Raw genomic sequence first — 27,012 nt, 5'->3', positions numbered from 1 at the left:
ATAGCACAGTATTTTTAACAGATGTAGCATGATTTTAAAAATATTTTCTGTTGTTAGCAATGTGGATTCATTCTTAGTTTCTGTTGTGATAAAGAATGCTACAGTATATACACATATATACATGTATTTTTTACACACACACATACAGAAGTAATTGTGCTTATCTCTAGGAAACATTTTTATAAATAAAAGTTCTAGTATAAGCATTTTCAGGGGTTCTTTCTGGTGGATCACAGAGGAAAGAATGTGGCTCTGGGGTAAGAAGTCATGACTTGTTCTGCTCTGCCACTTTCTAGATGTGTGAACTTAAAGTAAAATTGACTTGAAAAGAGTAATTTAGACTATAAGGAAATCTTTCAGAAAGACCTATTTAAAATCTAAGGTATTAATAATAAAGACAGAAATGGAAGTTCTCAATAACTGTATTTTTCTTTGCAATGACTTGTCCAGTAACTCTTTTCTTTTGAATTTTTTTTTTTTCCTGGCCAGTAACTATTTCTAACTCTGTCCATATAATCTTCCTTCCTAAGTGCTCACCTTCAAACTCTACCAGCGGGCAAAGCATGTGTATAGTGAGGCTGCGAGAGTGCTCCAGTTTAAGAAGATATGTGAAGAAACACCTGACAACATGGTCCAGCTGCTGGGGGAGTTAATGAACCAGAGCCACATGAGCTGCCGGGACATGTACGAGTGTAGCTGCCCTGAGCTGGACCAGCTGGTGGACATCTGTCGGTGAGGCTGAAAGGGCAGTGTGGCAGGATGCTACCAGGGAAACTATTTAATGGGTAAAGAAAGTGGGATGCCACCAGGGAAACTGTTTAATGGAAAAAAGCAGCATTTTTGTAATCTTCTCAGTGAAGGAAGATCCTTCCCACTTTGTATCAGAGGGTTTGTCTGTGACATACACCTAGACTTGTTCCCTTCTAAAAATATGTAAGATAAAAGACTGGAGACTCAACTCCATGGCTTTATGAGGATCCAGGTTTGGAGTCAGTTCTTCAAACATCATAAAAAAAGACTTTTCCATTTTTGGATGATGTTTCAGGGAGATTTTCTCAGACACAGACCCTGTTGTTACTTTCTCATGGTATTTTAAGCAATGGTTTCCACTACACTGCAGCTCCCAGCATCTCCTGTTTGGTGTCCTAAATTTAACAGTTTTATTCAAAAGAGGAGAAAGAAAGGAAAGAGGACCTCAAGCCTAACAGAAGTGGATCGGGGAGAGGATGCTGTAGGAATTACTCAGAGGCAGCATTTCCTGTTTTCCAGGTTTAGGTTAGACAATTTGGGGAAAAGGATTGAAGAAAGTCCAGTTAATGAGTGGACAGTTGAAACACAAATGTAAAGAGGAAAACTCTTTCATAAAGCCTGAGAACAACATCCTTATAATTGCTGGAGAATGGGGATAATAGAGTAGAATGGTTCCTTTACCCAGAAGGGAACTCACTGACCTTGGAGGACAGAAAGGGAAACTGGGAGAACTCTCAAATGGATTGATGTTCTTTCCATTGTGAGAAAGTCATAGAGAACTGCCTGCAATTAGCAATGAAAATATAATTAACCAGTTGGCGCCTGCGGCTTGCCTCACTCATTGCCACACACCCAGCCTGAAAAGTTTAAACCAAGTAGCTCCAGTGACTGTAAATGGCATGTGTAACCCAACTTGTTGAGAGACTTGAACACAACCTTGCTGAAAATCACTCTGTCAGTGTTTCCTCACTCTCTGCCAAAAAAGCTTTCAGAGCTTGTTTCATTGAAAGTACTCTTTTCTGAAACTATCAAGGGCAGATATTGTTCAGTTCTGGAAATAACAAGAAGTGGAATGATTTCTGCATAAATTAAGCAGAAGCATCTTTGCTAAGAAGGTAGTAGGATAGTTTGGATCCCATCTGAAAAGCAATGGAGGGGTATTTGCCAGCCTCCTGGAATTCTCAAATGGACTTTCTTGTTCTGGCATGGTCAACCAGCTCTTGTCTTTATGCAGCATACATTCACATGGGTAAAGAGGAAAATGACAACTGAAAATAGAGTGGCACTGAGAAGTGTTATGAAAAAAATAGAAAGGCTGGCGAGTCCTAGGGGTGGGTGGGTAGTCTTTATATTGATGGGCTGAAGAAGGCCTCTCTGAAGAGATAGTTGGGCAAAGACCTGAAGGAAGTGAAGAAATGAGAACAGTGGCTGTCACATGTGAGGAACAGTCCAGGAGGAACAGTCCACACGGAGGGCAGCATAGGAGGAGAGGGCAGCAGGGGATGAAGTAGGAGAGGCCATGAGGAGTCATACCCCTGGAGCTTGTTGGCCATTGGAAGGACTCTGAGTGGGAAAAGGTGGCAATGGAAGTGTGAATTGATTTTATGCCAGATGTTCCTTGAAGGAAGAGTCAAGAATATTGCTGTATGGGTGAAAGTGAGGAATCAAGATGACTTCTGGGTTTTTGACCAGAGAAAATTTCCTTGTTTCTGTGAAAGACATATTTTGGGGGGCCAGGTTTCACATTTCTGGGTCAGAATGATCTTCTAGTTCCATAAGATATGAAAGCAGGAAGAGGCCTTAGAGATCCAAGAGAATTCTAAGAGGGTAAGAGATTGGAGCAAGGTAACATAATGAGTCATTGGGAAAGCCTAGCTCCCCATCTAGTATATATATATATATATTTTGCCACATCTGTTTCTCTCTCCTTGGGTTATACTGAAAGTGAAAGTGTTAGTCAGTCAGTCATGTCTGACTCTTTGTGACCCCATGGACTGCAGCCCGCCTTCCAGGATCCTCTGTCCATGGGATTTTCCAGGCAAGAATACTGGAGTGCATTGTCATTCCCTTCTCCAGGGGATCTTCCCAACCCAGCGATTGAACCTGGGTCTCCCACACTGGAGGCAGATTCTCTCCATCTGAGCCACCAGGGAGGCTGAGATGTATTTGAATGGGGGACTTTAACCTATTTTCCTTTATTAAAGTTTTAATGATGGAGGCTCTGGTTTTCTGTAGGTTGCATTATTTGAACATGGAGCAAAGCCACGTTGAGCAGGGAAGGGCAATGTGTGGAGAAGGATGAAAACTGGGCTGGAATTTAGGAAGGATGGGTTCTAGCTCTGCCTTGTTTCATTCTGAGCTTTGTGACTTTGAACTGTCACCTTGCTTTATGATCTCCAATGTGTTTTTCTGTTCTAGCAGTCTATAGATCTATATATATATATTTTTTGAAAGTGTGCTTCTAGTGGAAGATTTAGTGGCTGTGTTTTAAAAGGGTAGAGAAGAACATGCCTTTTGCTTTTTTATTTATTTGTTTTTGGAAACTCCTTTTCTTAATGGCAGCTAAACTGTCTCTGTCTAGACCATTTTCATCTGCTGTACTGATTTTCAGTTGGGTCTGGTGAAAGGAGCTCACTCCCTTTTTTTATGGTTGTTTTGTTTGGAATTGCTAAGTATCAAAATTACTTTCTTATTCTATATGGACTGTTTGGACTGAGTTTCCCATATTGAAAGATTACCTTTTGGCATGTTGGAAATATTGGCTAGAATAGTTGTCTGGTCTCTTAGCTTCTTAAATAATTTTCTCTTTGCTGTCATTGGGGGCAGCAGGTGATATTATCCAAATATGCCAGTTGATTACTAGTTACTAAAGGTCTTGAGTAGCAGAGCAACCTCAGGGGCGGATACTCTGGGAGAATTAAGTAGATGTAGTCATTAATGCCATGACTTCCTAAGTCAGCACATACTTTTCATAGGGCTATTTGTGTCCCACAGGAAATGGTATTTAAATTCCATTTTCAAAAGCTCTGGTACTTTCCTTTATGTGGATGTATGAGGCAAAAAGGGAGGAATGCAGAAGAATGCAAGATAGTGGTAAAACAGAATGGTTAACACAGGAGAGAAAGACAATAGGAGAGTTCAGTTCAGTCGCTCAGTTGTGTCCGACTCTTTGCAACCCTATGAATCTCAGCACGCCAGGCCTCCCTGTCCATCACCAACTCTCGGAGTTCACTCAGGCTCACGTCCATCGAGTCAGTGATGCCATCCAGCCATCTCATCCTCTGTCATCCCCTTCTCCTCCTGTCCCCAATCCCTCCCAGCATCAGAGTCTTTTCCAGTGAGTCAACTCTTCGCATGAGGTGGCCAAAGTACTGGAGCTTCAGCTTGAGCATCATTCCTTCCAAAGAAATCCCAGGGCTGATCTCCTTCAGAATGGACTGGTTGGATCTCCTTGCAGTCCAAGGGACTCTCAAGAGTCTTCTCCAACACCACAGTTCAAAAGCATCAATTCTTCAGTGCTCAGCCTTCTTCACAGTCCAACTCTCACATCCATACATGACTACTGGGAAAACCATAGCCTTGACTAGATGGACCTTAGTCGGCAAAGTAATGTCTCTCCTTTTGAATATGCTACCTAGGTTGGTCATAACTTTTCTTCCAAGGAGTAAGCATCTTTTAATTTCATGGCTGCAGTCACCATCTGCAGTGATTTTGGAGCCCAAAAAAATAAAGTCTGACACTGTTTCCACTGTTTCCCCATCTATTTCCCATGGAGTGATGGGACCGGATGCCATGATCTTCGTTTTCTGAATGTTGAGCTTTAAGCCAACTTTTTCACTCTCCTCTTTCACCTTCATCAAGAGGCTCTTCACTTTCTTCCATAAGGGTGGTGTCATCTCCATATCTGAGATTATTGATATTTCTCCCAGTAATCTTGATTCCAGCTTATGTTTCTTCCAGTCCAGCGTTTCTCATGATGTACTCTGCATATAAGTTAAATAAGCAGGGTGACAATATACAGCCTTGACGTACTCCTTTTCCTATTTGGAACCAGTCTGTTGTTCCATGTCCAGTCCTAACTGTTGCTTCCTGACCTGCATACAGATTTTTCAAGAGGCAGGTCAGGTGGTCTGGTATTCCCATCTCTCTCAGAATTTTCCACAGTTTATTGTGATCCACACAGTCAAAGGCTTTGGCATAGTCAATAAAGCAGAAGTAGATGTTTTTCTGGAACTCTCTTGCTTTTTCCACGATCCAGCAGATATTGGCAATTTGATCTCTGGTTCCTCTGCCTTTTCTAAAACCAGCTTGAACATCAGGAAGTTCACGGTTTACGTATTGCTGAAGACTGTCTTGGAGAATTTTGAACATTAGTTTACTAGCATGTGAGATGAGTACAATTGTGCAGTAGCTTGAGCATTCTTTGGCATTGCCTTTCTTTGGGATTGGAATGAAAACTGACCTTTTCCAGTCCTGTGGCCACTGCTGAATTTTCCTAATTTGCTGGCATATTGAGTGCAGCACTTTCACAGCATCATCTTTCAGGATTTGAAATAGCTCACCTGGAATTCCATCACCTCCACTAGCTTTGTTTGTAGTGATGCTTTCTAAGGCCCACTTGACTTCACATTCCCGGATGTCTGGCTCTAGATGAGTGATCACACCATCGTGATTATCCGTGTCGTGAGTATCTTTTTTGTACAGTTCTTCTGTTTATTCTTGCCACCTCTTCTTAATATCTTCTGCTTCTGTTAGGTAAATGGTAAATGAAAAAGGTCCAAATTAAAATGGCAACACTCTTAAGCCCTGGTTCCTTCTGCAGCTTTATGACTATCTTGGTGGGCAAGCAAGTGTGGGATGTGCTGGGAAGGACCTGGCAAGGCCTGATGTGGGCCACTGGTACCATAAAGTCATCGTCTGATAGAGTACTGTTTTGTTTAAGAACAACCACCACCTCAGTAATTCCCTGTCTCCTTAAAAAATGTTAACACCAACGGGCAAGTTGTGACTAAGACAGGGCAGCCTGAGAAGGTTGGTTGCCTTGTGGTGATCAGAAGAGGGAAGAGAGAAGCTGAGGTTGGGGAGGAGCACTGCCAGAGACTCTCCTTTAGACCACCTTCCCTGGTCCACTTGCGGCACTTAAAATTCGGTTAGCTTTTCGGAAGGCCTGCTTGGAAACTGTTTGCTTGAAAAGACAACTGACCGACTGAGTGAATGAAGGATTTGATATGTAGAATACTTGGCACTATCTACAATCTTAATGTGATCTGAGCTCGGTGTCTCCAGGTAGCTTGTCTATAGGACAGCTTTATGACTCAAGTGGAGAGAGGTGGGGGAAAAAGGATAGAAGAGATCACAGATGCTTGAATTTGTTACAGCTGAGCCTTTTACTGCTTTTCAAGAGAAAATCAGTTTAAAATCCAAGGAAAGGGCTGGAGAGGGAGAAGGAAATTATACTTATTCAGTTAGACTGCTTATTTTTTAAATTAAATTAGAAAACCTCAATTATGTGAAATAATGAAGAAAATAGATGAAGCTTGCCCAATTATAAAATGATTCTTTTAAATAAACTAAATGTAAATCTTAAGGAAATGGGATTTCTTGAGGAAAACAAAACAATTTTGAAATCAATTCAATTATATATGAGACAGCTCATTCTTTATAGGTTCCCCTGGTTATATAATACTTAAAAAATAGTTAATGCCTTTATTTCCATTTTAACACTTGTTAAAATTAGAGAGGACTCACTGAGGTGTTATTGCCCAAGCTACTAATGAAGATAAATGACAAGTTTTAAAAGACCAACAAAGGTTACAGAAGTTCATTTGTGGGCTTCCTCAGAAGTCTTCCCACAATTTTATTCCATGGCTGGCTGTGCAGCTTAGCTTCTTGCAGCCATTTTCCTAAGCAGGTGGGAGTAGGGAAGAATGAAGTGTAAATCCACCTGTGTGTGCTCTTTTCCTCATGATCTTATGGGCTAATCTGAACACTGTCAAGAAAAAGGAAGAGAGCCATTCAGCTGCCTTAGGGGCTCACTTCTCTTTGGGTTTCTGTCCTCCATTTATTGTCCCCCTGCTCCTACACTCCCCTCACCCAATATGTATGCCCTTTGCAGGACAAACCGACTGGTCTTCCATGACCTCTGTGGCTTAAATTTATAAAATGGATATATGGTTATATTTTCTTACACTTTCTCATTTGAACACTGTTTGAAGTCTATGGTTTCTTGAATCAAGAGCAATCTGAAAGTGTTTCTAATAAAAATCATAGAAATTGTTCTAGAAGCTGTGTTTTCCTGAGATTCTAATCAGAAAATTATATACTTAGAGCAGAAGCTAGAAGTCTTTCCAGAAAAAGAGTACATTACTGATGATATATATATATATATACACATATAATTGTTTCAAATTGTTTTATTTTACTCAATATATTTAAAATTTAGCTATCTCCTACAAGTTACATTTTGTTTATTTAAGATAGTTATTTTATAATTGGGCAAGTATCATTATTTTCCTTTATTATTTTACTTTGTTTCACATAATTGAATTTTTTAACATTAATTATTAGAAACTCCCAAATGCCTGGAATTATGCTGTGCTGGAATTAGATAATAACCTGTCCCTAAATTCAAGATTTTCTGAAATAATATCTATTTATAAAATATATCAATATATATCTTAAAATAAAATTGAATTAAAATGCAAGGCACAATTCCCTGCTTTCCCTCTGCAGTTTGTGGCAAAGTTGGGACTTACTGGATCTCTCCCATCTCCTCCCTCAAGGCCACCTGTGATCCATGCCTTACTTTAGTCAGTGCTTTATGGTCAACTCAGTTCATTTAAAAGTAGGAAATTTTATTCAGGCTATACTTAGGTGTCTGGAAAGCTGATTATAGAAGTACACTTTTTAGTGATAAAAGGGATCAAAGGGAACATTCCTTATAATCTGTATCTGCCCTAGTCTTTGTTTTGTAGATCATGCCTTATAAGGCTGAGGCTGCTTTTGTTGTTTTGACCAAACTTTCCATGTTAGTCCTAATCAACTGACCATAAGCATCAAAGTGATATTTGGAATTTTAGGGGTTTGGTTTTCCTAGTTTTTGTATTGCTTCTCTGATGTGCCATAGCTCAGGAGCTGTGTTTTTAATGTCTCACTAGTTTCCTAGGAAAAAAATGCAGTTGTGAAAAGTTCACTCAACACCCTTAGCTCACCTACTTTTTTCTTGATTTAAAGCTTATTGGTTTACTAACTCTGGCTCTCTCACACAATTTCTATGGCCACATACCAGCAGGGCACACTGCAGGCAGTATCTCGCTGCCTTTGTGAGTGTGTATAACTGGGCAGGCTGCTGACTAGCTGTTGGGGCAGCGCCTGGTTTGTGATCACAAGTACCACTGACTCAGGGGTAGAGGGCTGTTTATAATAGCACTTACCGTTCTCTACAGGGGAAATTTGAGCCCTGATGATTTCAGACCATGTGGTTGATGCAATCTAGTTCATTTTCATTTGTAGCAGGCAGGGTGGTGACAGAGCAGCTCTGGAGACTTAAAAGTGAATGATTTACCTAGAAAGACTTCTAGTGTCTGCCCTCTGAAAACTGGCAGGAGAGTCAGGAAAATAGGCCCCCTGGCACAATTCCTATGGGTTTTGCAGCCAGTTAGAAACACTTTCAGTTTGCTTTAGATTCAATTTTGAGACCACAGTTTTCAAAAACTGTTCAAATGAGGAAGTGTAAGAAAATATGCCTAGAAGTTCACTGAAGACCATAAAAGACTTGGTTGACTTGAGTCCAGAAAAATGGCATAGTTTGGGTCTTAGAAAATCAAATAAGAGGGCATACTGTTCTCTAAACCATACCATGCTGGCTTTGATGCTTAGATTTTAGTGTCTTTCAGAGATACTTCAGTGACACCTCTGTTTTTCTCAGCATCTTCCACAAGAAGAGATAGTTTGATATGGCTGTGTGACAACTTTTTTTTTTTTTTTAATTCCACCAAATTGCAAACTAGCTCCTTGCCAACCTAGGAACTCAAGATAATACTAGAATCTCAGGGTAAGTGAAAGTTTTCAGTTTAGGCTCCATTTACCTACTGGGCCATAAACTGAATGTTTGAAGGGCAGGAGGAGATGAATAATGTATTTGCTTGCAAGCATTTTTGTTTTCTTCTCTAGACATCTACTTTCATATGAAAGACATATTTTGATGAATATAACAGATGATGAAAAGAAATCAACTGAGAAACTCATTGAGGGGGAAATGAATTACTGATGTACAATAATTCTCATGTCCTAGAATAGGGGTAATATTCTATTGATATTTTCCAGGAAATAAAGTAGCTCATTTAGATGGAAAAAAGGGACAGAACTGTGCTAAATTAATTATGAATTTCTTAATCTGCTATGAATTTGGAGTAAATTTTATTAGGATGAATTTGGAAGCACATGTAAACTTCTTGTCAGGATAAATTGCATCTTTTAAAGATGAGTGATCTTTGTACTTGTGTAGGGCCTTTCACTTTGGTATAAATCTTAGGTTTGAAACTGTGCTTGGTTGATGGTGACTAAAATTACCTTTTGTTTCACGGAGGCTTATATAGTCATTTCCATCTCAACCACACATTTTGTTCAATGAGAAATTCTGAGTCCAGTCATCAGAACCAGCTCCTGAAGGCACAGGGAAAATGGGGATGGACCTGCTGAACCACTACCCTCTTGTGGAAAGGTCTGCATAATTTCCCTTTAGAGATTAGCAGGTAAACTAACTTTGAGTTTAGTAACATTCTTTGTTGATAAATTCATTTAGCACAAACCTAGGCTATCTTTTCTAGGTGACTGAATGCAGCTTAAATAGCCACCAGAGGAAGCTCTCACTTGTATGTGTAAGACTTGCACTTTAAATTTTGATTCGCCCTCTTATGGAGCAACCTTCTGATTCATACTGTTGATTATGTGTACTACCTGTTTTCTTTTTTCTCCTTCTTCTTGATCACCTGAAGACTTGTTATATAACTCTTCAAATGCTGGCTTTATGGAATCAAGACTACAGGGGGTTATTGCCAGCCCTCATGAAACAGGAGTACTACAATTTTTACTAAAGAGCTAAACCTTGGGGCTAGTTTTAGATACAATTAAATTTCAAATCACCTTCTGATAATAGTACAAATTTTGTAATGTCCTAAAATGTTTGACAACACTGAAAAAAAAAACACCACAAAAACCCATAAAACAAAGCACACCACATAATCTCTCCTTAGTTCTTAGAGTGTCCTGAAGCACCAGGAAAATCAACTCTCATTTTCATTTGCAAGTTCTAATTTTTTCTCTCATTGTTTTAGGAAATTTGGGGCTCAAGGATCACGCCTTACTGGAGCAGGATGGGGAGGCTGCACAGTTTCAATAGTACCTGCTGACAAGCTGTCCAGCTTCCTGGCGAATGTGCACGAAGCCTATTACCAGAGGAGCAACCGAAGCTTAGCGCCAGAAAAGCAGAGTTTGTTTGCTACCAAACCTGGAGGTGGAGCTTTGGTTTTCCTTGAGGCCTAAACAATGTAAAAAATCTCCAAGAAAGTATTTAGAGCATTTAGGGACTGGCAGGACTTCTTATGCCACAGTAAATTAATCCTCCTTCTGTTTTGTATTATGAAGAAATGGTTGCTATTATCAAGATATATTTCCAAAGAAATGGTTGAAAGCTCCCCATGATTCATAAAGATGATTTTTCCACCTGAAATATGTTTTCTACCAATAAGGACAAAGATTATGCTTGGATAGAGATCTCTTAAGATAATTTACTTAGATTTATTGATTTCAAGAATTTTAAAGACACATGGTAAAAGACCATCAATCCTGGTACCTCATAGATTCTACTTGAATTAAACATGCATTCTTAAATACAGTTTACTTCTGGTTTCTCCTGGCGTTCTTCTTCTTCAGGGTCTTCTGTTGATGACGATGATGATGATGATGATGATGATGACGACAGTGATGCCAAAAATTCTCTCTCCGTTAGAGCTTCAAAACGCTATTAAAATAATACACTATTAAGGATTCACAGATTTTTCTGGATATTGTATACTTGAAAGTGAGATTCTCCCAGTTATCAACTTGAGGGAGATCACTTAAATTTTTTTTAAAAAATGGATTCAGGAAGAAAATCCCAGGCTGATTTAATTTCTTTAACCATTTGATATCATATAAACAATTACTTTAAATTCTTTTGGCCCTGAGCTTTCTCTATAAAAGAGAAACTTTAGATAAAAAAAAAATACTTCAAGTTCTTATCTCTGTGCACATGGAAATAAATAATTATCCAAATATTAATTCAGATAATTCAATTTATTCATGGAATTTACTTTATTCCCACTCTATCCTACCTTTTTAAAAATGCCTCTCTAGTCCAGGATGCAGGTTTACTATTCTAGGAAAATCCATCTGTGTCTTGTTTCCGTCACAGTATGTCTAGCAAGGCTTGTTTGTATATGTGAACCAATATAGGGCAGGTGTGAGGCATGCAGGCAAGGTATGAAAAGGCTGAGAGTGGGTTCTGGGATTGGGTAGGGTTGTTGGTAGATGCCTGTTTATCAAAATGGGCAGAAAGTTTGGCCTCATGGTTATGGTTAATGAGTGGCTGTCCCCCAGACAGACTACAGGAAGGCCTCCCTGAATTATATCTCAATTTAGACCAAAAACCATTTTGCTGGCATAGTCAGATAATTGAGGGACAGCAGTTATTTGGCATAAATTATCCAGAAGTTTATCACAATTTTCTGTTATTCTCAGCTTGGTTTTGCTCAAACACTGGGCATCTTCTTGAATCTCAGTTTCAGAGAAGCTGAGACAAAACTGGTTGTAACATTTCTCAAAGAACAGCAGTCATATACAGCACTAGGAAAGCCATTATTCTAAAATAAATTTTGGTACATTTTTAGTCTTAGCAGAAAGGTAAATACTTGAGAAAACTTGAGTCAAATTTGCTTGTATTTTAAAAAATTGATTTAAAATTATAATCCTTTAATAATTTTCCATTTTTCCACAGAAGATCTGTGGTTGATTGATATATAATTCTTTGAAGATACCTGAATTATTGTAAAAAATGCACTTGCTTTTGCTTTGCTATTGTATTTAAATTTTTCACATGAGAAACCTTCTTTATAAAGTAGGTAAGTAAACATTTCTTGTGCACACTCTGCTTTGGAGGACATAGCCATTCTAAGCTTGAATCTACTCCCATATTTATCTTGATGTCTGGCTTGAAGAAAACTATTTTTCCAGTGAAACCATCATCTAGTGTTATTCTAGAAATTATGAAAGATGTTAAACTCATTTGTGGAAAGGAGAGGGCTAAAGAAAGTGAAGTCCCTCAATCATGTCCAATTCTTCAGGTCTGCGTGGACTGTAGCCTGCCAGGCTCCTTTGTCCATGGGGATTCTCCAGGCAAGAATACTGGAGTGGGTTGCCATTTCCTTCTCCAGGAGATCTTCCCAACCCAGGGATCAAACCTGGGTCTTGGCAGACTCTTTACCCTCTGAGCCACCAGAGAAGCCCAAGGGAAGGAAAGCCAGGAGGGAAGACTTTCTTTCTTTCTTAAAGGATGAATAGAATTTGAAAGCTGGGGAATAGGCAATGCAGATGATCAAAGTATACGATTATGGATAAGCACTGTATGTTCAGAAGACTTGGTGGGAGTGAAGGGTTTGCCTTGGGATGGATGTAGTGGAGAATAAGATCGGTGATATTGGTTGGAACCAGATTTTGGAGAGCTCCGTGTTCAGCAGGTAGACCAGGTATTGCAAACCAGCAGCCCACAGGCTGTGTCTGATCTACAGATTTATATAGTTTGACCTCCAGGGTATTTAAAAACTCGAGTCTTAAACAGGAATTTTACAGAAGAATCTGACCCACTCCAGTATTCTTGCCTGGAGAATCCTGTGGATGGAGGAGCCTGGTGGGCTACTGTCCATAGGGTTGCACAGAGTCGGACATGACTGAAGCGACTTAGCATGCATGCATGCATTGGAGAAGGAAATGGCAACCCATTCCAGTATTCTTGCCTGGAGAATTCCAGGGACAGAGGAGCCTGGTGGGCTGCCGTCTGTGGGGTCTCACAGAGTCAGATGTGACTGAAGTGACATAGCAGCAGCAGCAGCAGCTGGATTGCAAATGGTAAAAGATCTGATAACACTTTGGTCTCCATTCCTGCAGAGTCACAGTGACCCAGACGTGAGGAATTAGCGGCCATGTTTAACTGAGGCACAGACTCTCCAGTGTGCTATGCTTTCCACAGCTCGTGTAGTTTCCCTAATACTCAAGCCATCTACTGTCCACCAGCTGAGGTCATTTGCTCTTTACCAGCTTACTTCCACAATTTGCTTATACTAAATAAATATTTCTCTGTACTTGTGTCTCTAGCAGTAGTAGTCAAGAGAGATCATGAAATAATGGGAGGAATAATTTTTTGTGTGTGGAAGAATTGTTCTATTTGTTTAATATATAACACCCCAACAGTGCAGGAGATGCAAGAGACTCAGGTTGGATTTGTAGGTCAGGAAGAGCCCCTGGAGGAGGGCAGGGCAACCCACTCTAGTATTCTTGCCTGGAGAATCCTATGAACAGAGGAGCCTGGAGCGCTACAGTCCATAGGGTTGCAAAGAGTTGGACACGACTGAAGCAACTTAGCACGTATGTACTCCTTTGTTACCTTTCTGGTTCATAGGACTTTGGTTAGATTCTTTGATCTGTTTTTGACATTACAGCAATAGCCAATGAGGATTGCTTTAGATTTTTGTATGGAAGCCTGGCATGCTGAAAATGAAAAGCTCTCTCTTATTCCTGACCTCAGAATGTCCAAGCTTCAGATTTATTGTACACTGTTTTCTACATGTTCTTGTTGGAAGGGAAGAAGGACCTTTAGCTTTAACAGGATTGCCTGTAAGTTAAGGAGGAGGAGAAGGGAAGGGAACAAAGAAAACTCCTGCCTTTTCTTTCCTTCTTATACTTGAGTCCTATTTAGAGCCTTATCATTTCTTACATTCCTGTTAATTGAGGGCAAGGGTCATTCATCTAAAATAGGAATCCAATATATTTTTGTTGAATTATTACTGGGAAATAAAATATGATTTCAAACACCAATAATTTTCTATTAGTTTGAAATTATGACTGCATTTGGAGGTTTTCAGTTGTATAAAATGCTTCTGGTCAGAAGCAAAGATGGGGATGAGTGAGCATGAGCTTGTCACAAATCATGAGACAGAGATTGTACTAAATGTACATGTGGATGATAAATAACAAGAATGTATTCTATCCTGCTACTGTAACCTGGACGTGACAGTGATATATTGCTTATTAAGTATTTTCCAGTCTTCATAAGAGAAGCTAAAGAGAGAATTCTCAATTATTTTCAGAAAAAAAAAAACAACTTACCAGTTGATGGAGGAAATTCTCAAAATCACTCTTAACTTCAAAGGGTTTCTTGGTAGCCTTTGCTTGGAGTCTAATCGTGAAAACAAGACAACTGGTAAGCAAACTAACTGTTTTTATACTGATACCAACTAAGAGCCAGCATTTACAGGGTTTAATATGCTAGCATCTACCACTTTGCATATATTAATTCAATTACTCTGACAATAATCCTAGGAGTAAGTTCTACTATTATCCTGTATAATAGAGGAGGAAAGAGGCTTAGATAGTTAAGTGACCTGTCCACAGTCCTTCAGCTAGCAAGTAATAGAGGATTTGTACCCAAGCAGTGAGACTAGAGCCCTCTGTTGTAATCACTGTGTGACACTGCATCCCAGCAGTGAAACACCCTCTTCAGTGAGAGGGTTCGCACGGTGTTCCCTTCACTGACTCCACTCACTGTGCTCCAGTGGAGATTGTAGGATGAGTCACGGGGGAGGGAAGAAAAAGGAACTGGTCTGGGAAAGATCTTGGCAGGGGACAGAGAGATGAAAAAGGATGGAGGGTGAGAGTGCTTACTAAACTGTAAGCTCACTGAGGGTGGGGATCCAGGAATCTATCATGATTTCAGCCACCAACTACTCCATTCAAGAAATATTTATGAAGGAGTTAAATAACTGAATTGAAGAGGCAGCAGGAACCTTTCCAGAGATTATGGATGAAGACAGGAGCAGAGGCAGGCCAAGCAAGTAAGGATAGGAACTTGGGACCAGAGAAAAACATTAGGAAGAAAAACATAGGTAAGAGAAAGGAAAATGAAAAGGGAAGAAGGATATTAATTTCAGTGGCAATTTTCAAGTGAAACATTTAAAAATTATACCGTGAAATCTGTAGGAAGTAAAAATTTCTAAAAATTCCAAACACACTTTGCTTAAGCATGAAGTTTGTATTAGCCAGCTCCTCATAAGGCCTGCTCTACGCTTCTTTAGCATTTAGTCTAGGGTTCCCCGAGCACATGCAGTCAGGCTACTTCTTAGAGGTCTCCTGCGTTAGTGTTCTCCGACTGACAAACACTCCCTCTCTCATTCTCTACTTCATCTCTGCCAATTTTATCTCTTCAGCCTGGGTTTTCTCCTCATTTATTACCCTCTTGCGCTCTCTTTTCCTGCTTTTCTTAATCTGGCTCTTATGGTTGTTTGGGGTCTCTTCTTCATAGCACTATTTAAATACACTCGAAAATATCCCTGGTGCCCTTTTATCAGTAATACTCTCTTAGAGTCTTTTTGACTGCAAGTCATTCTGAGACTGGTTCATCTCGCTTTGTTAAAAATCAATCCATCTTCAACCACTTTTAACTTACAGTCCCCCTCTTCTTATTTTTAAATAACAGCTTTGTTGATACATCTCATACCCTAAAATCCATCCTTTTAAAGTATACAATTCAGTAGGTTTTAGTATATTTGCAAAGTTTTGCAACTATCACCACCACCTAATCTCCCATCTTTGTCTTTCCTTTCCATGAGTGTCTTTTTTTGAAGACTACAGATAGAAACTTGGACACTCTGCCTGTAAATTTAACAGGTTCACTGGAGTAGGATATCCATCTGAGTATTTCCCCCTTCACGTTCTCCAGCAGTGTGCCATTACATAACACATATTTGAGTTCTTCTTGTGAGTTGCTCTGAAAATTGGTCTACATTCTTCTGCATATCCTGAGTGGTGAGAAATCCTGTCCTCTATAGATCTGATTTTTGAGAACCTAGAAATAAGATCTTATAATTTGTGTGTTGTGAAGGTGAAAGCTGGGTGATAAAAGTTTTGGTGAAAAGTGAACTAAGCTTTTAAAATAAGGAGCTGAATTTTCTCATGTGTCTGGGAGACTGGGTTTACAAGCTGCAAAATAGCAGTCAGAAGTATGGCAGTATGACTGGAAGAAAATTGTGGTTTATTTGAAGTGCTGTACTCACTGGACATTTATCCTTGCTTATGTGGATATACTGGAAGAAGAGGTGGGTTAGTCCCAGTGCCTTATAGTTTTCTTTTTTACACCCTCCTTTATGAAATAAACACATGTGCCTAACTTTCTTTGTTTCAGGGGGTGTAATGTTTTTATGCATAGGGGAAGCAGCAGGGGCAGAAGAGGGCAAAGAACTAGCCTGAGATCAACTAAATAGGTTGTTTTTCTATAGCTCACATCTTCTGTAGGGCAAGGCATGGTTATGGATCTTTAAAAGGCCCTCAGCCTAAGTCCTGTGCCTGGTGGAATAAAAGGAGATGATGATAATGTTTATCAATTAATTAAATTAGCAGAGTAAGTGATTATATGGATAAAATAGTGCTAATCCAGATGAACTATTGAGTAGAAAACTTCAGCAGATATTCCAGTTAATGAATTTTTACATATTAAACCCACTGTGGTTTACATAACACATTTATTCAATTAAAACACTTTTTAAGCACTACAAGTTGAATAACAAACAAACCTATGAAACTCCTTGTCAACTTTTTCCTGTCGCTGTCTTAGGAGTTTTATTTCTTCATTAATTACGTGGTTTTCTCTATAAAATCAAAGTTTGGAGTTAAATTTTTAAAATAATGCAGGCAGTTCTCATTGAGAAAGAATAAATCAACAATTTGCTGCCTTCCACATATCAGTAAAAGTTCCTTACAAAGCTTTTCAGCATCCCCTGTCAATGCATGACTTTTGGTATGAGGAGTTCCCTATCACATCTCCCCTTATAAACATGCACCAAAGGCATCATCCATGTCACCTAAGCATGGTCTGGACTCCACCTTGCTGCTTCCACACAATCTGTCTTACAAGGTACCCGTCCCTGTTCTTCCCACTGAAAATAGGAAGCCTAAGGGCTCTGTATGTGTGTCTGCGTGTGTGCATGCACATGTGTGTGTGTCAGTGGGAGGGGAATGGGGCCCCAGGGGAAGTACCAGCTCAGACTTCTGTCCTGCCTGCTGGATGGAATAGGACTTTGCTGATAACTCTTGGGTTTGCCTCTCTTTGATGTGTTTCCTGAACAGCATCTGGTACCGAAAGGGTAGGATGCTCATCCTTTCTCCCCTTTAAGGGAAATAAGACAGCTAGGCAGTGATCTTGGTATCATAGGCAGAAGAATTGGACCCTGCCAGTTTGTTCTCATAAAAACTGATGGACATCCTCATTAAGCCATTTCATGCTTCCTGGCACATAAGAATACTATAACTGGCTAAGAGTAATAATTTTCAGTTAAGCACAAAAAACTTAAAATGTTTCCTCAATAAAACATTTCAGAAAAGACCCCTTGCCTTTCCTCTACACCACCCCTGCTCCAAGAACTCCTTCTACTGCAAACAACCTGTCTGTTCTCCAGGGCTTATCCTTGTAAATGAATAATACTCCAATTTCTGTTCTCTGGAACTCTCTCCTGGTTTCTCCACGTTGGAGTACATCCCCCCACCCAGACCACAGGAAAGCTTCCTTTCTTCTTTCAATCCCTGACACATGCCCGGTTGCCATGGTTACAACATATGTTAACACTTACCTGAAAGGAATCTCCGAGTCTATTACAAGATGCTCAGAGGTGACTCTTCTTGTCAGTAAAATAAGGAGCTTAGTTGTAGATAACTTCTGTGGTCACTTCAAGTTTTAAAAGTGTCTATGATTTTATATTTATCATTAGTGTGAAGTAAACTTACATTCTAAAATCCTTCCGGTTCTTTGCAAATTGTCTTTTTGCCTCCTTTAGAATATCACGATAAGTTGGTGCAGGTGGTGTGATAGGCCTATGGTTAAGGAAAGATTTTCAACTAGGGAAATTTGGCAGAGGTAAACAGTATCCTTCAAAGGGGTACTCAGGGTGCCATCTTGCCTGGGCTTCCCAGGCATGAAAGATCTCAAGTATAAACGTGAATATTATGTCTGGGGTTGCACTGAAAGGACCAAAAGAAGACAATATCCATCAGACCATGGCAAATTTATATCCATGATTTAGACTACACCATCCATAGTTTCATAAATCCCATAATTACTATGTTCATGTTTTTTATTTTTTGGTGTGATTTAAAGGCAGTGATTTGTTAAATGTAAATATTAAAACTGTACTAACATTTTTGTAACTGGACATTTGTTCATTTCTATATAGACTGAAACCTCAAAATCTCTTGGTTTTTGAGAGACTCTGAAAGTGACTGGCAGCGTATGTTGGCTGCCTCTGCTAACTGCATGGAAAAAGGTAACAAGCAGAAGATATAAATGTTCTGCTAATGAATCTGGGGCTCTTTTACTGTCTGTTCATGTTATAGCAGTGTCCGTGTCCCTAGCCCTGGTCTTAACCCATGTCTGTGTCTGGCAAAGCAGACACTTGGTTCCCTTCTGAAGTGGCAATCCAAAAGTGACTTGAAAGGAGGGCAGCCCTCATCTTGTGTTAATACCTTAGGTTCATTGATAAAGTAGGAGCTTTTAAACCTCTGCTGTCATTAAGACACAGGGAATGAGTTTGTATTTCCATGGCCCCACTCTTCTACCTGAACTACCCTTCAGTATCACCTCCATCTTTCTCTGAATGCAATTTGCTCATTTAAAACATATTTAAGTTCCCTTCAAGGATGTTTTTGATGCTCATTTAAATCTTAATTATCTGGTATAAGAATGTTAGGAAAAATTCGATGGATATGGTTCCTGAGACAGGTAATTTCCTCAGTAGTGTATCTCAATTGAGATAGCCAGAATGAAAAACACGAATGGCTTCACAACAAAGATTCTTACAATAAACTTGTATAAAATTAATGTCTTCCTGTGATGCTCTAAACTACTCAGGAAATAATTCAATTATGATTGAATAATTAGTGATTGAATATTAAGGTCTTAGAATCAAGGAAAAGAACACTTGGTTTCTGCATACTCCAAACTACTTTTTCGGCAATGCCAGAGTGATAAATTTCTTCTTCTGTTAACAGAACCTGTTAACAGCATCACTGAGTTGCTGGGAAGCAGTGTGGATAGCAGACCATATTTCATCCTACCAAGCACAGAGTTTGGGAGGGTCTAGATGATTATGTTATCCTGAATAGGATAGAAATTCTCTGAAATAGATTTGAGAGAGAAGTTCACTCCTGTTTATTATACATGCCAAGTTTAATTTTAACCCCTTAATCATATCTAGGGTCTAGAGTATAGCTTTCCATAAAGATATAAGCCTAGAGAAGGAATCTCAAGATGGTGGAGTAGGAGGACGTGAAGCTCACCATCCTCCACAAACACATCAAAAATACATCTACATGGGAACCTTTTTCACAGAAAATCAACTGGAAACTGGCAGAAGATCTCTTATGCAACCAAAGCTGCAAGAAGAGTCTCCGCATAACCAGGTAGGATGGGAAGAAAGGAATCAGGGCAGGACTGGCTTCCAGGGGAGGGATCTGTAAAGGAGAAAAGGTCCACACAGGGCAAACCCTGGGGAGCCCCCTTGTTTGCTAGGAAAATAAGCTGGGACAGAGGGGCTGGAGCAGCCCAGACTCTACTTGTGAGGAGTGCCTGTATGCTGACTTGCTTACAGTCAGGGCAGAGAGAGACTGGTAGCCGGCCTGCCACATTTCCCAATCTGAAGTGGGCACTGGGCAGGGCTACAAACATGTGCAGTGACTAAGCACTGACTCTGGCAGACAGACTCTGGGAAGGACTTGATCTGGCTTAGTGGAGACAGCCTGGATAGTCTGGGGTGTATTTTGGGCCAGACTTCAGAGTCCTTTGTCACTGCTTGCATGGCAGGGCCAGGTGCAGTTGTGGTGGACTTTGCTGGTGCATGCAGAACACACCACAGAAATGCTCAGTGGGTGCTGAGTCTCAGATGGAGAGCCCCTGGGTAGGAGTATGCAGTGGTTGGTTTCCCAGAGGGAGTTTACTGGATCCACCCACCTCACACACCAACTTGGAGCCACATTTGGCACAGAGACAACCCAGGTCTCAGGCAGCAGCACAACTACTTCAGTTCCTGCAGCTGCAATGCCCACTCCACACTAAAACCTAACACTATGAACACAACAGAGAAAAAGATGTCTTTGGGCTGCTTCTAGGCAAAACTGCAGACACCTGCGTAGGTAATGTATAGATTCGCTGTGACCATATTGGCCTCACTTGCTTCACGGTTGTCTCGTTTGAAGCAGGCCATGCACTCAAAGGCAAAGGAGTCTGACTGAACTTGACCCTCAGGGCTTCTACTCCAACCACTGAGGAGCAGACACCACCCTGACAGGGCTGAGACAGCCACAGAACAAGAAGGGGGCCCCACCCAATGTCCAGAATAGGCTCTGGACACCACATCCCCAATTACTTCCCTATCAGGGGGATAATCGCCAGCATGCTCTGAGAAAGGATGTTGCTAGCACCTACACTGAAACTAGCCTCCGCACCAAAAATATTAGATTCATAGTCTACACAGGGGTGTTTCCAAATAAAAAGCCCTTTAAAGCTAACTATTTCCCCTAAATTCATAAAATCAAGTAAAATGAAAAAGCAGAGAAACTACTCCAAATTAAAGGAGAAATCCCCTGAAAGAACAAAAAAGGAAAGACACCTCACCAGTCTACCAGACCCTGGATTCTAAAAGGAAGTAATAAAGGTGCTAAAGGAATTAAAAGATTATTGATAAAAATGCAGATCACTGTAGTATAGAACTAGAAACTATCAAATCAAAGTTAGACAACTCAGTTGCTGAGATAAAAACCAATCTAGAAGCAATGAATAGCAACTAAATAACATAGAAGAAGATATCTGGAAGATTAATGGAAATCACCTAATCAGAAGCTCAGACAGAAAGACAAATGAAAAAAAATGACAGCAACATATGAAATCTATAGGATAATAAAGCATGTCAACCTTTGCATAAAGAAGAAGAGTTCTAGAAGAAGAAGAAAAAAGGGGATTAAAAGTATATTTGAAGAAATTATTGATGAAAACTTTCTGAATCTAAAGAAAGAAACAGGTATTCAAGTACAGGGAACACAGAGGGTCCCAAAAAAGATGAACCCAGACACACACCAAAACATATATAATTAAAAAGCAAAAGTTAAAGAGAAGATTCTAAATGCAAGAGAAAAAAAAGTCAGTTATATGTGACCCCCATGCCTCATAAGGCTATCAGCTGATTTCTCTTCAGAAACTTTGTAGGCCAGAAGGGAGTGGCATGATATACTCAAAGTTCTGAAAGGAAAAAAAACTTGTAACCCAGAATACTCTGTTCAGCAAGATCATCATGTAGAATAGAAGGAGAGAGAAAGAATTTCTCGACAAGTAAAAATTAAAAGAATTCAACAGTACTAAACTTACTCTAGAAGAAATATTGACAGGTCTTCTCTAAACAGAAAAGAAACAAGAATCTATAAGAAAGGGAAAGTCACAATAGGAAAGGCAAATATATTAAAAAATTGAAGATCACTTAGATAAACTAGTACACAGATTAAAAAAATTATTTTTTGTAAAAGTGATTATAACTGCAATCATCAGCAAAAGAATGATATGTAAAATAGGACATCAAAATCACAGAAAGTGAAGGAGGGAACTATAAAAATGTAGATTGTTTAGAATGTGTTTGAGCTTGTGTGACTATCAATTTAAAGCAAGTAGATATAGTTAGGGGTAAACATACTTGAAAACCAAGGTAATCACAAATCAAAAACATATAATAGGTTCACGAATACCCAAAAGAAAGGAACTCAAGCATACAAAAAAGCCATCAAAGCACAAAAGGAAAATCAGAAAGACGACACAAAAAAGAACTACAATATTAACAGGAAAACAAGGCTTAACATGGCAATAAGTAACACTTATCAATACTTACTTTAAATGTCAAGGGACCATATCCTCTGACCAAAAGACAGAGAGCTGCAGATTGTATAAAAATCAAGAACCTATAAAATGACCTACAAGAAACTCACTTCAAGATGAAAGACACACACAGATTGAAAATGAAAAGATGGAAAAAGATAGTTCATGTAAATGGAAATGACAAGAAAGCAAGGATAGCAATACTCATATTGGACAAAATAGACTTTAAAACAAAGTCCATAAGGAAAGACCAAAAAGGACATTATATTATGAAAAAGGGACAAATACAAGAAAAGGATATTACACTCATTAACATACATTCACTCAATATAGGAGCCCTGAAATATATAAAATAAATACCAACAGACATAAAGGGGAAATTGACAGGAACACAATAACAGTAGGAAACTTTAACATCTCACTGACATCAGTGGACAGATTTTCTAGACAGAAAACCAGTAAGACAACGGTGGTTGGATTACATCCAAAGCACCCAGAATGCACATTCTTTCCATGCATACAAGGAACCTTCTCTAGGACAGACCACACATTAGGTCATAAAACATGCTTCAACAAATTTAGGAGGCTAGAGCTTATCTCAGGCTTCCCTAGTGGCTCAGCTGTAAAGAGAATCCATCTGCAATGCAGGACATACAGGAGACACGGGTTCGATCCCTGGGTTGGGAGGATCCTCTGGAGGAGGGCATGGTAACAGACTCTAGTATACTTGCCTGGAAAATCCCATAAAGAGAGAAGCCTGGAAGGCTGTGGTCCATAGGGCTGCAAAGAGTCAGATGTGACTGAAGCAACTGAGAATGAACATGAGAGCTTATCTTAAACATCTTTTTTGATTACAATGGTGTATGAAACTAAAAATCAGCCACAAAAAGAAAAATAGGAAAAGAACAAACACACGGAGACTAAACAACATGCTACAAAAAACCAATGGGTCAACAATGAAATCAAAGAAGAAACCAGAAAATATTTTTAAGACAAAAGACAATGAAAATACAACCTTACAAAGTCTATGGGATGTAGCAAAAGCAGGTCTACAAGGGCAGTTCACAGTGATTCAGGCTTTCCTCCAGGAGTAAGAAAAATCTCAAACAGCCTAACCTACCACCTAAGAAGTCAGAAAAGGAACAAACAAAATTCAAAGTCAGCAGAGAATATAAGAGATCAAAATAACAATAGAAAACATCAATAAAACCAAGAGCTGTTTTCTGAAAAGAGGAACAAAATCAACAAACCTCTAGCCAGGTTTACCAAGAAGAAAAGAAAGAGGACCCAAATAAACAAAGTAGGAAATTAGAGAAATAACAATGGATATTGCAGAAATACAAAAAATCATTAATACTATGGACAGTTACATGCCAATAATTGGACAACCTAGAAGTGGACATGCTTTTAGAAATGGCCTGCTAAAACTGAGTCAAGAAGAAACATAATTTGAGTAGACTGATCAATAGACATAAAATAAAATCTATAATTAAAAAAGTTCCCTGCAAACAAAAATCCAGGACTGGATGGCTTCCCTGGGGAATTCTACCAGACATACAAAGAACTTATACCTGTTCCTCTCAAACCATTTAAAAAAAAAACCAAGAGGAAGGAACACTCTCAAATTCATTCTGTGAGACCATCATCATCCTGATATCAAAAGCAAAGACACTACCAAAAAAGAAAGTTACAGGCCAATATCTTTGAGGAACATGGATGCAAAAATCCTCAACAAAATATTAGCAAACTGAACCCAACAATATGTAAAAAGGACCATACATCATGATCAAGTTGGATTTATCCCAGGGTTGCAAGGACAATTCAAAATATTCCAATCAATCACTATGATATATTATATTATGAAAAGGAAAGACAAAAAACCACATGATCATCTCAATAGACACAGAAAAAACATCTGACAAAATTCAATATCCATTTATGAAAAAAATCTCACCAAAGTGAGTATCGAGGGACCATATCTCAACATGATAAAGGCATTTATGACAAACTGAGAGCCAACCTAATTTTTGACGGTGAAAAACTGAAGGCCTTCCTACTAAATTCAGGAACAAGATAAGGATTCCCACTATCACCACTTTTATTCAACATCATATTGGAAGTTGTAGCTACAGCACTCAAACAAGGGAAAAGCATATAAGGCATCCAAATTGGAAGGGGAGAAACTGTCCCCATTTGCAGATGACATGATACTCTATGAGAACCCTAAACTCCATGTGAAATGTATTAGATCTGGTACATGAATTCACCAAGGTATCAGGATACAAGATTAATATACAGTACTATATTGCTTTTCTTTATACTAACAATGAAATATCAGAAAGAGAAAGTAAAAAAAAAAAAACACCCTTGTTTAAAATTGAGTCTAAAAAAGTAACTTGGAATAGACTTAATCAAGGAGGTGAAAGAACCATTTGCTAAAAACTATGCTGCTGCTGCTGCTAAGTCGCTTCAGTCATGTCTGACTCTGTGCGACCCCACAGATGGCAGCCCACCAGGCTCCTCTGTCCCTGGGATTCTCCAGGCAAGAATACTGGAGTGGGTTGCCATTTCCTTCTCCAATGCATGCATGCTAAGTCTCTTCAGTTGTGTCTGACTCTTTGCAACCCCATGGACAGCAGCCCACCAGGCTCCTCTGTCCACAGGATTCTCTAGGCAAGAATACTGGAGTGGGTTGCCATTTCCTTCTCCCCTAAAAACTATAAAATGCTAATAAAGGCAACTGAAGATGATTAGAAAAATGGAAAGATATCCTATGCTCTTGGATTAGAAGAATTAATATTGTAAGTACAGTCATATTACCCAAAGCAATCTATAAATGTAATGCAATCCCTATCATAATACCTATGACATTTTTCACAAAAGTAGAACAAATAATCCTAAAATTTATATGAAACTACAAAAGACTTAGAATTGCCAAAGCAATCCTGAGGAAAATGAACAAAGTTGGAGACATAACTCTTCCAGACTAGACAATACTAGAAATCTACAATAACGAAAACACCATGGTGTTGGCATAGAAAGAGATACGTGAATCAATGGAACAGAATATAGAGTCCAGAAATAAACCCACATATCTACAGTCAATTAATCTACTTCGATTATACAATGGAGAAAATAGGCTCTTCAATAAGTGATGCTGGGAAACTTAGACAGCTATTGTACATGTAAATCAACAAAACAGAACACTCACTCATACCATATACAAAAATAAACACAAAATGGTTGAATGATCTAAGTATAAGACATAACACCATAAAACTGGAAGAGAATATGGACAGAACATTCTTGGACATAGGTTGTAGCAATATTTTCTTATATCGGTCTCAAGGCAAAAGAAATAAAATCAGAAATTGACAAATGAGACCTAATCATGTTAAAAGCTTTTGTACAGGAAGGGAAACTATCAACAAAACAAAAAGACAGCCTATTGGATGGGAGAAAATATTTGCAAATGATGATACCAAGAAAGGGTTAATGTCTAAAATATATAAACAGCAATATCAAAAAACTCAATATCAAAAAACCAAACCATTCAATTAAAAATGGAGTTCAGTTCAGTTCAGTTGCTCAGTCGTGTCGACTCTTTGCGACCCCGTGAACCACAGCACACCAGGCCTCCCTTTCCATCACCAACTCCTGGAGTCCACCCAAACCCACGTCCGATGAGTTGGTGATGCCACCCAACCATCTCATCCTCTGTCGTCCCCTTCTCCTCCTGCCCTCAATCTTTCCCAGCATCAGGGTCTTTTCAAATGAGTCAGCTCTTCCCATCAGGTGGACAAAGTATTGGAATTTCAGCTTCAACATCAGTTCTACCAATGAACACCCAGGACTGATCTCCTTTAGGATGGACTGGTTGGATCTCCTTGCAGTCCAAGGGACTCTCAGGAGTCTTCTCCAACACCACAGTTCAAAGGCATCAATTCTTTCGCAGTCAGCTTTCTTTATAGCCCAACTCTCACATCCATACATGACCACTGGAAAAACCATAGCCTTGACTAGACGGACCTTTGTTGGCAAAGTAATGTCTTTGCTTTTGAATATGCTGTCTAGATTGGTCATAACTTTGCTTCTAAGGAGTAAGTGTCTTTTAATTTCATGGCTGCAATCACCATCTGCAGTGACTTTGCAGCCCCCCAAAATAAAGTCAGCTACTGTTTCCACTATTTCCCCATGTTTGCCATGAAGTGATGGGACCAGATGCCATGATCTTCATTTTCTGAATGTTGAGCTTTAAGCCAACTTTTTCACTCTCCACTTTCACTTTCATCAAGAGGCTTTTTAGCTCCTCTTCACTTTCTGCCATAAAGGTGGTGTCATCTGCATATCTGAGGTTACTGATATTTCTCCCAGCAATCTTGATTCCCACTTGTGATTCATCCAGCCCAGTGTTTCTCATGATGTACTCTGCATAGAAGTTAAATAAGCAGGGTGACAATATACAGCCTTGACATACCCCTTTTCCTATTTGGAACCAGTCTGTTGTTCCATGTCCAGTTCTAACTGCTGCTTCCTGACCTGCATACAGGTTTCTCAACAGGCAGGTCAGGTGGTCTGGTATTCCCATCTCTTTCAGAATTTTCCACAGTTTATTGTGATCCACACAGTCAAAGGCTTTGGCATAGTCAATAAAGCAGAAATAGATATATTTCTGGAACTCTCTTGCTTTCTCAATGATCCAGTGGATGTTGGCAATTTGATCTCTGGTTCCTCTGCCTTTTCTAAAGCCAGCTTGAATATCTGGAAGTTCATGGTTCATGTACTGTTGAAGACTGGCTTGGAGAATTTTAAGCATTATTTTGTTAGTGTGTGAGATGAGTGCAATTGTACAGTAGTTTGAGAAAAAATGGAGAGAAGACCTAAATAGATATTTCTTTAAAGAAGACACACAGATAGCCAACAGGCACATGAAAAGAGATACAACATCACCAATTATTAGAGAAATGCAAATCAAAACCACAATGAAGTATCACCTCACACTGATCAGGATGGTTATCATCAAAAAGTCAACAAATACTAAATGCTGGAGA

The 27,012-nt window shown here is 39.3% G+C and overlaps 2 protein-coding genes across 2 annotated transcripts in view; one reads left to right on the top strand and one right to left on the bottom strand.

Annotated features, from left to right (window-relative positions):
- GALK2 (galactokinase 2) overlaps window positions 1–10,622 on the top strand; it is a 136,098-nt gene extending 125,476 nt beyond the window's left edge. Inside the window, exons 9-10 of the mRNA XM_052646205.1 lie at window positions 531–732; window positions 10,086–10,622. Of these exons, the coding sequence (XP_052502165.1) occupies window positions 531–732; window positions 10,086–10,293 (410 nt within the window). The 3' untranslated portion in view covers window positions 10,294–10,622. The remainder of the gene's footprint in view (window positions 1–530; window positions 733–10,085) is intronic.
- Window positions 10,623–10,636: 14 nt separating this feature from the next.
- The window catches only part of FAM227B (family with sequence similarity 227 member B), a 206,195-nt gene continuing 189,819 nt past the window's right edge, over window positions 10,637–27,012 (bottom strand). Inside the window, exons 12-14 of the mRNA XM_052647370.1 lie at window positions 17,836–17,911; window positions 14,170–14,239; window positions 10,637–10,771 (exon numbers count right to left, since the gene is read on the bottom strand). Coding sequence (XP_052503330.1) covers window positions 10,637–10,771; window positions 14,170–14,239; window positions 17,836–17,911 — 281 coding nt within the window. The remainder of the gene's footprint in view (window positions 10,772–14,169; window positions 14,240–17,835; window positions 17,912–27,012) is intronic.

This window comes from Budorcas taxicolor, chromosome 10, assembly GCF_023091745.1.
Source record: "Budorcas taxicolor isolate Tak-1 chromosome 10, Takin1.1, whole genome shotgun sequence".
Taxonomy (NCBI): domain Eukaryota; kingdom Metazoa; phylum Chordata; class Mammalia; order Artiodactyla; family Bovidae; genus Budorcas; species Budorcas taxicolor.
Note: the sequence above shows the minus strand (reverse complement) of the source record. Positions and strands in the feature narration are given on the sequence as shown.